This window comes from Topomyia yanbarensis, chromosome 1 (assembly GCF_030247195.1).
Source record: "Topomyia yanbarensis strain Yona2022 chromosome 1, ASM3024719v1, whole genome shotgun sequence".
NCBI classification, from domain to species: domain Eukaryota; kingdom Metazoa; phylum Arthropoda; class Insecta; order Diptera; family Culicidae; genus Topomyia; species Topomyia yanbarensis.
Window position 1 is genome coordinate 91,309,344 of NC_080670.1, and position 17,912 is coordinate 91,327,255.

Sequence of the window (17,912 nt, forward strand, 5' to 3'; positions counted from 1 at the left end):
TATATCTATTATCAAACCATAGGACATTTCGTTGCATACTTGGTATTTCGCTATCAGTCCCGGCCGAAAGCTTGTGTTATTTATTTTCATATGGTTTATATATTTGATTGAATCTGGTAGATCCCGGATCAGGAGTAAATTACTTAGAGATTTTTTGTGTATGTGCTTTGACGAAACGATATCTACCGTACCAATTTCGTATGAATGGTCAAGAATAGTGGTTATCTGTGCTAGATTCAGGCGCTTAGCAAAGCTGTTTGTTAAATTGATTAAATTGTTGCATGTCTTCGCTTGGGATTTCGACTCCTTGAATTTCGCTTCGAAGCGTAAGCAACTATGATTAACAACTGGCCCATCCTGACGAATTATGTAGGGATAATGAGAGATGTGATGGAATTTATTGGTAGGGTTGATGGCAGGGAAGCAGGATTTGAACAACTTGTAAAAACATTCGATTTCGTTTTCCAGATCGTTAATCTGATTCAATGTTAGCTTATTGGAGAAACTATAATAAGTTATTTTCATGAGAGCTCTAAGCAATGATGATAAATTTGAATTAAATCCGAGAATCTGGTTGAACATAAAAGGGAATGCTCGAAGGAGAAGCCAACATTGCGAAGCTGACTGAGGAATAGCATGTCCACGTGCTTTTAACTTCTCGCAAGTAAAATTAGCGGTAGGTTTATCAGCCGATTCAGTTATACCGTATTCGTAATGCTGTATAATTTGGTTGACTTGACTAATCGTTATCACTTTATGGATATTTACAGCTTCGTTCAAAACACATTTGATTACGACCATGACGACGCCTTCCAAAAGATCATGCATTGGATCAAACGTGTTATTTTCCGCTATGTTGAAATATTTAACTTCATTCAGTGCTGATTTTCGAATGATTCCGCATTGTGAAGGTGTTTTAGTTCCGCTTTGAAGAGCATTTAAATCACCTTGTATGCTTTCTTCAGTGCGATGAGGGAAGGTATCACCAATGTTTCCACAATGAAGTGCAGTACGCGTCGCATAGCACATTCTACAGAATAGACTTGATTGGGGCCCCATTAACTCGAAAATTTCATGAATTGCCAGCGTGTCCCCCAAAACATGCACTAGAACTGCCCTCATCGTAAACTTTTCACTCCCATATTGTACTACAACACCATCATCTGATTCAAGCTCACGCAAATCTTGAATCAGCGGTTTCATAACGTTATTGTAGCCATATTTTTTTACATCTCTTGAGCGAACTGTAAGCGTTAGATATATCCTGTTGGAGGATGAATTAATTGCGGGGTGGAGATTCTCAATTTTAACACTGAAATTGGTAAGTTTTTTTTTTGATTTGCGTGATCCCAAAGGGTTCAGATATTCGACATCGTCCAGATGAAGCGAGAGTCGTAATGCATCGGGAAACCGTGTCAGGAACGGGTGCGTTTTGAAACGTTGACCATCTTTGAAACCGCACAAGATATCGTCATTCACTGCTTCTTCTGCTATCATCTTGCGAGCTCCGGGATTCTTCATAACCAGTGCTAAAATGCTGGTTAGCGGAATATAGTGAGCAACGTCTTTCACTATTTGTACACTTTTTCTTTTGCCTAGTTTGGTAATCGCAGGGACAGTTTTAGTGATTCTAGTTCTTCCCAAGACTTCTTCCCTAGGGTTTGGCACAGCACAACCCGCAACTCCAGACAAATATGCTAGGTTGTCTTTTGGAGAAGCTACGTCTGCAAAAATTCCATCCAAAGATGCGTCGTTTATAAATTTCAAAGCGTCGGTATCGTTTAATGGGATCGACTTCGATTTCAAAAATTCTCTGAATAGATTCAACATGTAACACTCGTAATCTTCTATAAGATTCGAGGTAACCTGTAAGAACTTTTTGATTTTTGTCTCGGGAAGAGATACATCTTTTCTCAAATCTGTGGCGAATTTACTAATTTTCTTAGTAATTTCATCCAACGACGGCGCCGTTTTAAAGAATATGGTATTCGTTATTCTCAACAGATAATCATCATCTACGAGCATATTTTCCGGATGATTATTTTGAATTTGTTCAACAGCGTCATGGTCGTATGAAATATTTGTAGAATTTTCTGTAATTAGTGGATGAACACTCTCTATGTGCCGTTTCAAGCTCTTAAACCTCTGGTACAGTGAACCACATTCTGAACAAAGGAAAGGTTGAGCGGCTGCTTTGCTGGTGTTCAAATTGTGTACCAACCGGAAGTGTTCCTTCAATTCATCCACGTGTCCAGGAATCATCTTCCCACAATTTGGCACATGGCATGAGAAACCTGAAACCTTACACTTTTTTTCCAGTATATATATATATATATATATATATATATATATATATATATATATATATATATATATATATATATATATATATATATATATATATATATATATATATATATATATATATATATATATATATATATATATATATATATATATATATATATATATATATATATATATATATATATATATATATATATATATAATATAACGTGAATATTACCTCGCAACTTCATTGCAGTTTCAGCATCCACCTCTTCCGAAATCTTCTGCATGCTGGTTGTTCAAATCCACTCTTTCAATTAAAATGTATTTTACACACTACAACTCTAGCTTCAACTATTATAAATATTTGAACAAATTTTTATTTGTGAAAAAGTGATGAGCGATAACTAAACGAGCGTGTACCTACTAATGGAAAATGGCGGATGACGCTTGGAATTTTTAACTTGGCGAGAAACGGCTTTTCCGTTTGGTAACTCCAAAACGGTTTCTTGTGTAATACCCAAAAATAGAGTCAGAGTTACTCAGAGATATTATACATGACAACTCAATTTTTGACGTTTACGAACATCATTCAAAACTGAGTTAAAAGTACTCAGAATCTGAGTAACTTTTTACGAGCGTGTATGTCATAGCCAGCCAGAACGAAAATGTCACTCCGAGCCACAAAAAAGTGTTCATCGATGAAATGAGAGTATTGTTATCATATGCTTGCTTGAAAATGTTTCCGAACGATGAGTTTCCTTGATTTTTTGTCTAGATTGGGTGTAGCAGTAAATATTATATATATATATATATATATATATATATATATATATATATATATATATATATATATATATATATATATATATATATATATATATATATATATATATATATATATATATATATATATATATATATATATATATATATATATATATATATATATATATATATATATATATATATATATATATATATATATATATATATATATATATAATATAACGTGAATATTACCTCGCAACTTCATTGCAGTTTCAGCATCCACCTCTTCCGAAATCTTCTGCATGCTGGTTGTTCAAATCCACTCTTTCAATTAAAATGTATTTTACACACTACAACTCTAGCTTCAACTATTATAAATATTTGAACAAATTTTTATTTGTGAAAAAGTGATGAGCGATAACTAAACGAGCGTGTACCTACTAATGGAAAATGGCGGATGACGCTTGGAATTTTTAACTTGGCGAGAAACGGCTTTTCCGTTTGGTAACTCCAAAACGGTTTCTTGTGTAATACCCAAAAATAGAGTCAGAGTTACTCAGAGATATTATACATGACAACTCAATTTTTGACGTTTACGAACATCATTCAAAACTGAGTTAAAAGTACTCAGAATCTGAGTAACTTTTTACGAGCGTGTATGTCATAGCCAGCCAGAACGAAAATGTCACTCCGAGCCACAAAAAAGTGTTCATCGATGAAATGAGAGTATTGTTATCATATGCTTGCTTGAAAATGTTTCCGAACGATGAGTTTCCTTGATTTTTTGTCTAGATTGGGTGTAGCAGTAAATATTATAAAAGTTTTTCTGTAATTTTAATGCCATTTTCAAATTAGCCAGATGAATTTTTCGGTAATCCGTGCTGCCATTATCAAATAAATTGTATTTCTATGTATTCAATGATGAATAAGAATTTAGATGCGTTCAAAAGTTTCTAGCATCGTTTTAAGACAATATTGCGATCTTGCTATAATGTAAAATAAATGCTATAATGTAAAATAAACGCTTATATATAAATTTCATATAATATTTACATTTTAATGAATTAATCAAAATACCAAACAGAACAACAGTTTATGAACATAAAGAGGAAATGGTCACTATAAAAAACAACTGGAGGGGGATTCAACAAAAGCGTCTTTTTCACTTGAATCTTTATAAATCTTAATAAGTCTTTATGGTGTTTGAATTATGTAATTTATCTGTATCGTCGCCTACAAGCTCAATGAACTACGCGTAAAATATATTTTATGCTTGTTATGAAACCAGTTATGGAAATGAGACGACGCTGCAAATGTTCTCTACTCCAAGAAATGGGAATATAGAATCAAAAAATATGCTGTGACGTGCACGTTTTTTTGGTAATTCGAAAATACTTTTTGGTTTAAAATAATTTATATCATCTTTCTATTTAAAACATGTGATAAAAGCTATTTTCATATCTATAGTAAAATATGTAAATATGTAAATCGTGCGAAGAAAGTTTTAAAAATTTGTGACTTATTTAACAATTTTAGAATAAATGACGCCTTGCTAGTCAGATTTGACGGTTCTCCAGTTTAAAGTTTCTTTTGAGAGTATACTGAGAAAATGAAAATCATCAACGTAGGCTTAGATGCATGCTAATAAATATAAACAAAGCTTCGAAAAAAAATTGGCAAGTTACTTCGACATGAAGTTTGACATCGACATAATATTTTTAATGTTCGGTTGCTCATGCAGCTTAATCTGATGATCCGAATCATGAAAAAATTCCATTTCTATCTATTAGTTAAAATCTTACACTTCGAAAGTTATTTGCAAAATAACCTTGGCTAAATTTGACAGTTCGACGGTTAAAATTGTTGGATGATGTAAAAAGAAAGGTGGAAACAGTTTTCTGTACTTTATTTAGGTTGGCAATATTTTTCAGTAGTAAATAAAGGGCAAATATAAAAACGAAAACATGTTATATCAAACGTTTTTTCGGTTATTTCATTATGTGGATATTTACGTTCCAAGGCTGCAGCCATACCTATCTACCTATCAAATACCTATGCATTGGTCAACATTTCACAAATCAGATAAACATGCCTCTACCGGCGAGTTTCCTTATTCAAGGATTCTGTTAGTTAAACTTTTATAAAATTAAATTCTATTTTTCAGATTGAATTTAATATTGTATCGGTTTTTAGTAATCAGTGTAAGAAATTTTTTAGGAAACCGTGGTAGAATGAAAGAGAAGAACGGCACAAAAATCCTGTTTCAAAAATAGAAGATTAGACACATCGTTTCGAAATTTGTCCCTTTTCACTCGAGTACTGGAAGCAAACCGTCGTCTGACTTTATCTTCAAATCAATGTAAAGCACCCGGAAAAAAAACTTTCACTGATTTTATACTGTCCCAAGCTCCTTCCCATCACACGATTGAAGTCATGTGCCGGTAACACGCTTGCATCAATGACACGCAAAAAGAAATTTGCTCATTTATGCGTCGCCCACCTTGATTGATTTTGGCTGTCGAAAGTTTTCTTGCTTCTTGACAAGTGCTATTATTTACACTTCGTGCGTAGTGTCTGTTTCTCCCTCCCAGGTTTGTACCCATAAATGAGTACAGATCTTGTACGTCAACCTGGGTATGTTTCACCCATTACTTTTCGCAGAACGGTTACAACAAAATGCGTAAAAAATACCCATTCATGAAATTCGCGCCAGAATGAAAAATACTGTCAATAGAATTATTTCTGAATTAAAAAAAAAAAAATAAAATAACATTCATTTCACATTATTGTTTCCTTATAAAAGTATAGGAATTTAGATAGAAATCCTATTCTAAAACTACTTAACAAAATAAAACCGCCAACTGGATATATTTTTGATGGCTGGATCTTTTGGCTGCTCTAAAAATGCCGAACTGGCGCATATTTTCAACATCCTCAGTAGTCTAAAAAGACGTTGTTTTCGGAGCATTGCCGAAATGTTCCGTTTCCGCCACGGACTCCGATGCAGGGCGATAATTTGCAGGTTCCACTACGATCCTTAGTTTGCAGGTTAACTCGCTTGGAACAATGCTTAAGAATTTTTCATCCATTATCAAGATCAATATACCCATTGACATTACCTCATCGAGTAGTTGTGAAATGGATAAAAAGTACTCATTGTTAGAAACAAAAAATACCCATTTTTTGAAAGCTCGAATAACTTCCGAATATGGGCAATTTGAATACATAAAATGGGTAAAGTTTTTTTTACCGTGGCAGGTAAAGGCCCTCCCAGTCAAAAAGGGCAAGTTGCTGGCTAACGGGGGGCTATTTGCCAACTCGGATGCGCTAATTGCCCTTCAATTTGCCAGCAAATTGCCGGCAATTAGGGGGCTATTTCAAATGCAACATTTGGGCGATTTGCCGCCGTCATTTTTTTGCCGCCCAACCCGCCCTTAAATCGCCCACGGAACGCGCCATTTAATCGCCCTTAATTGCCTAATATGAAAATTAAAAATAATACTTATTTTCGGAATCATTATCTACTCACATACACTTACCAGTATACTAGGTAATCACCACCAACTTATAGGAAGAATCAAAGGTGAAATTGGTATTGCACACCCAAACTTATCACAATCTGACGTTCATTAAGACTTTACGTCAGAGATCTTGTTCTACTATACTTACACACGATTCCACAATTTTCTACATTCGTTTGCTACATGAAGTGCACTAGACAAACAAAATACAAGTGAGAACACACCAATTGTTCAAAAAACAATTTTAAGCTTAAGCCAAACATGAACCGCCATGTTTGAAAAACGCAAATAACAACCAAGTCCATTTCAGCCGCCAGAAAATTTGTCTAAATATTGAAATTGCCTTTAAATCGCATTCGCAAATTGCGTTTGTTCCTAGGGGCAATTAGCACAGGCGAGTTGAGTCAAATGTCAAACTTTTTAAATCGCCTGACCATGTTCGTCCGCATTTTTTTTTTTTGACAGGGCTAGTATATAGGTATGCAAAGAGTGTGCAGAAAATGAAGCCGAAAAAAGTCTACCTATCGAGCAAAATTAGAATCCAACTTTGCTGCAGAGGTATCAGAGATGTATTCCAATTGTGCTCGATAGGTAGGCTTTTTTGACTTCACTCTTTGCGCAACTGTTCTCTATAGACTGTGACAACAGGCTTCTTGCTCTTCTTAAGCGGACCCTACACGGGACAAGAATATTGTCAATAAAAATATTGCCAAGACTGCTTCAATACGTCAATCCCATTTGATTTCTACATGATCAATATTTTCAAGATACCCTTACACGATCAATATATTGATCAATAATCGATTTATTGACAATTTTTTGCACGTGTAGGGTCCGCTTTAATTTTCTCGACTAGACCCTGCCGTAAATCTAATGACAACAAATGGTCATTGTTGCCAGATTACTTATTTATGATTTTGACAATTGCTGAAAATAATTGTGTCTCAAAAATCGTACCTCTACCAAGAATTCACAATGCTAGCTGCAATTGGGTCATTAAATGAGAGAAAAAAATCTTTTTTATTACATACATCGATAAAGCTGATTTTCGTAATTGCAACAATGTTTTTTTCCAACTCAGGAAACGTGAAAATAATATTAAAATTTAAAATAAAGAAATATTTTGACAGTCTGGATTTGACACTATCAGAAGGATTTGACACAACGAATTTCACGACAAATGATGCCCTGTCAGAAAAAAATTAATACATGTTTTCCCGGTTTTCCCGCAGGATTATTTAAATTTGACAAAAACACCATCCAATGCATATAGTTTTTTTTTCATTTTGCGTGTTGTCTTGATAGGCCAGATGTAAACAACCGCACTTTTCCTATGTATGGTTGCCAAGTTTACAAAAGATTTATTTTAAAAAACAAAAAATTCGTTTTAAGTATTACAACGATTTTTTTTTTTTTTTTTTGAAATAATGTTATATTATGTATATTGGACCTAAAATGTATCGAATAGAACGGAAAACTATATATAGCTTAATGACGCAATTAAAAATTTAATTTAATTGTTATTGATGTCTCTCTTAAACCATTATTGCCCAACTTATTTTTTACTGGCATCACAAATTGAGTTTTCCGATCGGAAAAAATGATGTGGTCATTCCAGGAAAAAAAAATTGTACTAAAAGTAGCTGATATAATAAGGAACAACCAGTGAAAATTTAAGATTGATCGATTGATTGGTTCCAGAGATATCGTGATCGCTGCGCATTAACTTTTCAACAAAATACAACTTCGAGATAATCGAGTTTTACTGGCGGTGCAGCGAGTCAACGGTCTAGCGTATCAAACACTACGCACCGCCTACGAGTAGTCAATGGGTAGCGGTATATAAATAGCTGTAACTTAAGTCGTAGTATTCCGATCTTAATGAAATTTTTAGAAAATTTTCCTCAGCGTATGTAGTTCCAGAATATCTAATTCACAATAATTCGATTTTTTTCATCCTGAAAAAAAATGTGTAACCCCTTAAGGGAAAATTGAATAAAAACAAAACATAAACACCGGTTTAACCACTTTAACTTCTCTAAACGTATTCTGCAAGAGTATATGAAAGTATATGAACAATATTAACTCATTTATAATGCCTGTTCTGCATGATTGCTTGAGTAATAGGAGTTATTCTCAGCACCTACTATATATAGTAGGTTGGGCAATAATGGGTTAATAATACACGTAGCTATATCGTCATTCAGGACTTTTACTCAATTTGCATGAAATGTTGGTGTGTACGAAAAGTAGCCAGAATAGATTCAGCAGCACTGTTTTCCATCCCGTTTGTAAATATAATGAACGCTCATGACTGGCAAAACGACCAATCTGGTTCTGGTTGAGGTTAGGACTGGATCAAATTCGCTACGTGATTGTCTTCTCTTCTCTTAGGATTTTATCTAAGAGAAGAGACGACAACAGGCTTCTTGCTCTTCATAATTTTATCTACCAGGCCCTGTCATACACGGTTAAATAAAACAACCTGCAGAATAAGTTCTTTTAACTTACTTTTGAGTTGTGTGTCGCTTTCGCACTTATTAGTGTTGTCAAAAACAGAACGAGAGATTCGACTCAGTCGAGGTCTTCCGTGGAGGAAGGTACTTTTGAGTTGTTTGGGGTACACTCAAAATTAGGTAAATTCAACTTAAATTTGAGTATAAAAAACCTATCAATGAGTTGAAATTTTTGCCGTGGTTAAATGGAAACTACCTTCAACACGGTTTACCTAATTTTAAGTTCCCCCACGATACTACGAGATTGAGTCAAAGGAACTCAATTTTAGGTAGTTTTTAGTTTCCGTGTAATTCCAAAGACAACAAGCATCCATCGCTGCCAAATTCCATTTGCATGTTTTTCACAATTGCTGAAAATAATTGTACCTCAAATATCAAGCTCTGTCAAAAATTCACAATACTAGCTGCATTTAAAAATTGAATTTTATGTTTATTCGTGTCTCTCTTAACTTTACACGTAGTTATATCACAGACTAACAGACATAACACTATGAGGGAATTTCCTCGAAAAACATCGATCCGACAATTTTACCAGAACACTAGCTCCACCTTTTATTCACAGTCCCAAACACTCATTTACTGGTGGATTACCCCTCAGGTTTGGGAACAACTTTTCACTAGTGGCCTATCCCCCATATGCTTGTTCATATGTCAGTGGCGCCATAATTTCAAATGTGGCCACAGTCCCAACTACAAATATATTTAAAATGACCGTTAAAGCGAGCGAAGCTTTGTTTTGAGTGTTATGTCTGTTAGTCTGTGGTTATATCGTCATTCAGGGTATTTATTCAATTTGCATAAAATGTTCATGGGTATGAAAAGTAGCCAAAATAAATTCAGCAGCACTGTTTTTCATCCCGTTTGAAAATATAATGAACGCTCTTGGCTGGCAAAACGACCAATCAGAAGCTGGTTCAATATTGAGGTTAGGACCTAGGATAGGATCCGCCAGCTGGCTTCTTCTTATATTTTACTAATCCCTGTTGAAAACGACATACCCCCACTCGACCAATGTTGCCAAAATATTTGTTTTGTTTCGGACGTATATTTGTACTGATTAAAATATTCTATATTATGTACCAATTTCATGCTTCTGGAAAAATCAAAGATTTAGTCTTTATATCCGCATTCAAACGATCATAGCGTCTTTTTCCATCGGAATACAGCAAAACAAAATAATATATATTCGTTGTTGGACATTACGAAAAATATCTTCATGCCTCTTCATTTTTGTAAGTTGCTTTCTGAGTCAAGCAACCTCTGCCACAAGAATAATCTTCTCTGTTCGGATTTATTTTAAATATTCTAAAACTACTTTTCTGCAAGGTTTAATTTTTGTTTTGGAGCAATGTATAGGTTTGTTCCAGTACTACATGTGATCGTTTCGGAGAAAACAGCAGTAGAAAATACACGCTCCTATTTACACCGATGATCGATTCAGTTGAAAACTGTAAAATTCAAGTGTATCGATAATACCAAAGAAAGAACAAGAAGCGACTTCCGTTCTCCCTGTTTGCTCAGTACTTCCAATTTACCCGGTACTGGAACAAAGACAATTTTTACATGAAGTTCAAAATATTTTCATACTTACGCTACACAGCCTGTTGATTTCGAAAAGAGGCATTTCCGCATTATTCCGCACTTAGAACAGAATCCATGATAACCGCGCTACCTGATCTCTCGGGAGCTTCAGTTCTGGATAATATGTTTGATTTCGATGTTATAGAAAGAAAGCGGTATCTCGAGAAAACAAAAAAAATCAACACAGTTAACAATCGTCGTTTTATGTTTGATATCACAATATGACAACACTTCCAAGCAGCCCTTTAGTACTTTTAGTTTCCAAGCCGAAGGTTTGCCTATGTCACTTTCGTCCAATCACGAGCTGGTTCAGAATTGGTTCAAAAACAGGGGACAGAGCTGGCGGATCCTATCCTAGGTTAGGACTGGATCAAATTCGCTACGCGATTGTCTTCTCTTCTCTTGGGAAGATTTTTCACGTAGTTTGAACGTGGGTATTTTTTGGAGTGCGCATTCCTGTAAAAAAGCTTTTGTTTGCTTCCTTGCTAAAACTCTTCTTGCAACGCGTAGTCCTTGTTGGTTTTGGTAACAGAGTTCTCAATAAATTGTGTTTAATACAGAATATTTTGAATATTTTACTATTAGCAATGATTACAATCTAAACTACGATTTGGGCCGGCTGATTATGAAAGTTTAAACAAATTAACTTACGTACAAAGTACATCTTCAAAAAAAATTGTAAGTAATATTTTTGTATTCTATTATATAGTTTTGTTGCTATTTTCAAGTGCAATTTTCTATACCCCATTTGAATTTTGTTTGTCATAATAACTAAAATATACCTAAAAAATCGATATTGTATTGTGCCCATCCTCTCAAACGTTCCTCTTTCATAGATGACAAACATTGCACAGCAGCACGATCTGGTGAAAAACAGTCTTTTCCAGTTCATAAATTCACACATTCCTGGAGCCGATTTGGGTATTGTCGACGACATTGTATTGTCTTATGTGATTTCTATTTTGGAGGAGGCTTCTCAGGATCCATGTTTTGATGTAGATGGTAAGTAAAGTAGAACCTAGGCCAGGAGGCGCCAGCTGTCATTTTTCCAAGCAAAAACCCCATAGAAAAACCTCCAGATTTTCCCACCGACCACGGCTCACAGAAACGAAGCTTGCTACTCTGCGAATTGACAGTTTTCGGTGACGTCAGAGAAATCGTTAAGATAAACGAATTCCTCGAAAGTTAATTGACAATATTTGAGCTTTTATGGTGGAAAAAATACTAAGCAATGGATTCTTGACGTAAATTACGGCATAATTACACTAGACACAGTGGATATTCAGTGCATCTATGTGATTATTAGCGTAAATCGGGAATTTAGCTGCATGCCATAGAAAACATATCCCACCGTAATTTTCTGTTCACAGCAAAGGTATTGAACATCGGCTTAGCTTCCTTGTGATTTTCAGGGGTCGATCATTCGTTAGGGTAATTCTCTAGTTTAGAGACTTTATGTTTAGAGGTCCATTTTTAATACGGGTTTTTGCTAAAATGGTGTATTTTAACCCCAATAAACCGAATCCGAGAGCGGAAATGTAAAATTTATTATCAAAGTTTGATTAATTGAAAAAATAAGTTGTGCTTAATAACGCTCATGAGAATGGCATACTGCCATAGCAAGTAAGCTTATGGAGCGGAGCTGGTGTGATGCGGCTTTGCCGCTGAGGATCCGCCGGACGAGACGATGACTAACTCCGGCGGAATAGTAAGCAAACCCCCTGATCCCTTCGTTTGCCCGGTTTACTCAAACATAGGGGCTATAGTTAGTCTAAAGCCGACTGAGCGGTAGCGAAGTCGGACAGTGCGCCAAAAAAGCGATGTAGCGTAGCCACATTCGCCAACCATTTTTGTTATTTGAGACAAATGTACCATGTTCGTACAAAAATTTCATTATCTCGTCTTTGCCCATTACAAATAGTTTATCTGCAGTAACTTGGCACGCGCTACACGCACTTGGATCGTCCGACATTTTTCGCGATTTAAACCAAATATGATTAAACATAACCTCACATTTATACAAAATAACAAAATGGTTGACGAATAGCTATAGCCCCTATGTTTGAGTAAACCGGGCAAACGAAGGGATCAGGGGGTTTGCTTACTATTCCGGAGTTAGTCATCGTCTCGTCCGGCGGATCCTCAGCGGCTTTGCGCCGTTTCGGATCCTTGGCCTCGACTATGCGGCAAAGCCGCATCACACCAGCTCCGCTCCATAAGCTTACTTGCTATGGCAGTATGTCATTGTTATGAGCGTTATTAAGCACAACTTATTTTTTCAATTTATCAAACTTTGGTAATAAATTTTACATTTCCACTCTCGGATTCGGTTTATTGAGGTTTAAATACACCATTTTAGCAAAAAACCGCATTAAAAATGGACCTCTAAACATAAAGTCTCAAAACTAGACAATTACCATGTTTACACTTTAACGAGCTAGCCTAGTATATGTAAGCCGTGCCACCGACTAAAGGGCTATCCGCACTACGACGGGACGGCACGGCACGGCACGAGATTTTTAGCTTCGGTTTCGCTCGGGTTGATGTGGGGTTTTCGATTGATTGACACCGGTGTAGTGGAGTGCACTGAAACTGCACCGTTTTTGCACTTTCTAGCAGAAGTGCAGAAAATTGGGTATGTTCTATTGACACTTCTGCTAGAAAGTGCAAAACCAGTGCAATCCACTACACCGGTGCAAATCAATCGAAAATCCCAATGGTGTTGGTAGCACGTCGTGCATCTGGCTAGAAAAATATCGTTGTGATAGATATTCCTCTAAATGTCGTCGACGGCATTTTTGCCTCGCCGTCAGCTGGAACAGAGAGAGAGAGGCGTGTGAGAGAATCAAAGCAGGCAAAGTGATACCGCTGCTGGTGTGGGACTGCATGTCGTCCGCACAGCAAGGAAAAATATGTCGTCGGTCATTTTCGCTTCTCCACGTGCATGAACAGAGAGGCGTATGAGGGAACCAAAGCAGCCGGTACGAAATTGTATGCCTGGCGAGACTTGCGGATAGCCTTTTTGTTTTTCTTCTTTTGGTTTTAATTAACAATTTTAATGTTTGATATAGTGACAAACAAGATTCAGGTTTGGTTCAATTAATACTATTGCTCGAAATTACCAACAAATTCATTTGTTGGTTTTTCAATAGTTTCAACAAATACTTCGTTTAATACAACAAAATCATGATAAATTTAACCCATTATAACCCAGGGGTTTCAAAAAGTGAGCCAAATGCAGTGATATCCTAAATTTCATCAAAAAATGTATCGAAGATTATGGGAAAAACAACATCACCGCCTAAAATGGTTTTGAGATTGAAAATATCTCATGCAAAAAATTTCGTACGCTTAAATAAAAACAACAAATTTTAAGTTGTTTCGCATATTGCTTCGGATTTTTTGATAGACAACACTTCATTTTTGCTTACTTTTCAGCCGCCATTTGCCTCAACAATACACGGTTCGAAAATGTAATTAAAATGACAAAAATTGGCAGCTGTCTTAGGTAATCGAGCTCTGCTTTTTGGGAGCTTGAGTTTCCATCGTGAGCATTACAAGGCATTCTAATCAGCATCCGCCTTCTACGGTCAAGTTACATACCATATCTCGATTAGCATCTCTTTCTTAAATATTTTTGTAATCCAGGGAAAATTGACGGAAGACACAAATTTTCACCCACATCATATATTTCTTACCAATACAGCAGTAAATTAGAATAGATTATTGTGTACAAAGTCGGGGCATATTCATTCTCTCCCAAACCGCTTTACCCTATTCACACCTCCGCTTTACCACAAGAAACTGTTCAACAAACATTGGCATGCATTATGTGAACCTCGGTCTGTTCATGAATATATTTTCGTCTTCGTCCCCGTGAGGCGGTGCGGTGATCGACAACGTGGATTTAGATTAACACAAAGTAATAAATGGAGACAGACGAAGGCACATTACATGTGTGATTTTCGATTGACTGACACCGGTGTAGTGGAGTGCACTGAAACTGCACCATTTTTGCACTTTCTAGCAGAAGTGCAAAAAACTGAGTATGTTCCATTGACACTTCTGCTAGAGAGAGCAAAACCAGTGCACTCCACTACACCGGTGCACATCAATCGAAAACCCCAATGGATATATCCAGAACACAACGCACTCTGAGATGGACAAGTCGTTGCTCTTTCCGGATCCAAAACGTTCGCTATTTACCCAGACAATTAATATGAATATGTACGCAATATAAAGAATAAAAATGTTACAGATACTTAGCAAAATTAGTAGTCCATTCCGAGTCGAAAGCATAGTCAAATCGGCTGCTTCTAGCCGATCCGAATGGGGTTGTTTTCCTTCTATCATTAACAGGACAATCGAATCTCTGCAGTAATTCTACCAGGTCTTTTGAAGTATTTCTTCAAGGCTGTGTGAAATCCATTTCTTCGTCCATAAAGCACGAACAGCAAGTAATCAATCTCCATGATGAACTTGAGTACTCAATTTTTCGCTAAAAATTCAACTTCGGTAAAAAATGAGAATTGTGACAGCAACAAATTTTTCCACGACCGCTTGATGCAAGGCCTACTCATTTTTTTTCAAGCCGTGGGTCTTTCAATTTTTGTTACAATTATCTGAGAATGCGGATCGACTATTCAACTAAAATCATGGAACTATTAAATAAACCACGCTATGTCCCCATAACATACAAATTCCTATGCGCATGTATTAACATCAGACGCCACACCATGAACAATCCTTGCGCAATATAAAGATACAGATACAAACGAGAATGCATCTCAGCGAATTGCTGACTCATCTACGATATACCAATCTAAACAGTGTTCACCATACAAATACCTACAAACGGTTCCCAAATCTGTGACAGTTGTTCAGGACATGATGACAACTGCTAAACAGCATCCAGCACCCCAAAACCAACTGTTAGCACTATCGGCGAGAGGACGTTAATAAAAAGACGACGTTGCTCACGCGCAAGTGCAAGAAGCAAAATACAACATCCGACCGTCGGCACCAATACAGCTTTAACTATGAAGACCTGGACGTCAGACATGAGAGAAGCAAATAATCCCAAAGATACAGCAGACAAGCAGTCAACTGTATCCCCACCACGAAAGAACGTCTCCATTCTCAATAGAAAGTTACGTGCACGAGATCCTACGGATAATCAATAATGTTTTTTGCTGAAATATTAAAATAGAAGTTAACGGAACGTTTTCTGGGCTACTCTGATCATTTGATACACCGCACTCAATATTTTGCCCCCGTATCTCGTTGAAAAAGATCCTTAGCATGATAAAATTACAAAATGGTGCGGCTTCCAATACAGGTTAAACATCGAATCACTTTCGAACAATAGGCCCATTATGGTACTATGTTTCGATTACGGCAAAGTTCTACTGTATCGATTTGTAGGCCTTTTCGGTAATTTAAAGGAAAAGAGAAACAAAAGATAAAAAATTGAAAGGCGGAAGAATTTTCTAGAGAGAACCAGTTGTAAACTTACAGAAAACCGTCCATTATGCTGACAGAAGTATTTCTAGCACTAGTTTTCCGTTCCAAGTTTCAGTTCGGCAGATTTTGTAGCCAGGTTTTAGGAATGTGCAGGGCTATCGCATGGCTAGTTTTACGAGGCTACTGACTTCTAAGAATCCTTCCTGGCGGAAGCTCGAACACACGACAGGTGGCTTATACGACACCAACGCCTTACCCTCTGGACTGCCAGACCAAGGTTAATAGTTAATAGACGTACGGCTTGAAATACTATATCGAAGGCATGACGTGACGTGACCGTGGCCTGTTTTCAACATCGCCAGTAGATGTTCAGCAATCGCTATACTAGCCTTGCTTACGTGCAAATTTGAGTAGAATGGTGATTCACGCGTGCGATGGTATAAGATTTTTTAAAAACAATTATGCTGGCTTAGATGTCGGTTCATTAAGTTTTACTGTTTCTAACCATGAAAAAGTGGTATCATTTGGCAATATGCTATCTAATTCCGCATTAGCCAAATATTTTCTTGTACTGAGTAACTTGTGTCTTTAACTACTGAGAATTAGACAGTAGGAACTATTATGGTTTCCACTGACTGACTGTTGATTGCTGCGTTCTGGATGACTATGCGAGTAGGAAGTCAGAAAAAATACTATCCAGGCTATTCCATTATCATATCGGTTGATTGATTATTAAAACAAGAAATGATCAGAAAAAGTATATTGCTTAACCTCTGAATATCTTAATACCTCTTACCGACCTATTCGGCTGATATTCGCATGTCCAGTCGTTTAACAGCGGAACACTATTGGCGATTCTACGTTGAAACCGCTCGCAGATAGCGCTGGAAGGAAAGTGTTGCTGATTTTATTTTGTTCTGTCATAGTGCATATATTTTCTGTAAACATTGGTAAAAAATGACTTTTAAACACCAAATTACCGATCAATTTGTTGATAATTGTTTATGAAAATGGAGATGATGAGTAAACATCTTGCGAAAAGAGTGTAAAACATAGTGGTTTCTAATATTATTCGCAGAGCTATATGCGCGCTGTTTCGAAATGTAATTTGTTGAACACCGTAGCCGCCGCAACAGCATTTCCCGTTCGTCCTAAGTTAAGCTAAACCTTCATGAGATGGTGTAAATTCATGAAACTCTCCAGATCACGCGAGGAAAGAATATATCCGGCTAATAGGAAAGTGTCAGCTTTGTATCATGCACAGCCGATCCTTCTCTCCGATAGTCTTCACTGAATCTCCTACGTAGTTCAAAATATAAAGGAGTTTGACATTGGTGCTGATTGGGTCTCGGTTTCGAGTTGGAACTTTATTTATGGAACGATTTTTTATAACCACAATAATACCCCGATTACATTTCGAAGAAATGTATGAGTCAAATAGTTGCAAATGGCTGTACTTTCAGAATAATTGCAAATAAAACTAAATTTCTTACTCGTTTCATTCATATTTTGGCAGTGGTTAGCTTTTTCCGAGAAGATAATGAAGATTTTGTTGTAAGCTACGACTCACTTACGGGTGAAAAAAAGCAAATTGTATCACTTTGCCAGTTCATGAGCTGAATCATAGGTGTCGCATGACTAATTTTGGTTTTGCCGCAAATCGTTTCAATATAAATTCACAGTTCATAAGCAAACCGCAGACAGTTGAATTGCCGTGCGGTTCGAAAGCACCTTTGTTGCACCATATGGACTACAATATCCTGCCTTAAGA

The 17,912-nt window shown here is 36.4% G+C and overlaps 1 protein-coding gene across 3 annotated transcripts in view; it reads left to right on the forward strand.

The window, feature by feature from the left end:
• The first annotated feature begins 11,074 nt into the window (after positions 1-11,074).
• LOC131694216 (CUE domain-containing protein 2-A) overlaps positions 11,075-17,912 on the forward strand; it is a 363,208-nt gene continuing 356,370 nt past the window's right edge. For 2 of the 3 annotated variants that reach the window (XM_058982750.1, XM_058982742.1), the window contains exons 1-2: positions 11,075-11,356; positions 11,515-11,680. In XM_058982750.1, the coding sequence (XP_058838733.1) occupies positions 11,515-11,680 (166 nt within the window). In that variant the 5' untranslated portion in view covers positions 11,075-11,356. The remainder of the gene's footprint in view (positions 11,357-11,514; positions 11,681-17,912) is intronic. The other variant, XM_058982733.1, reaches the window with a different exon arrangement.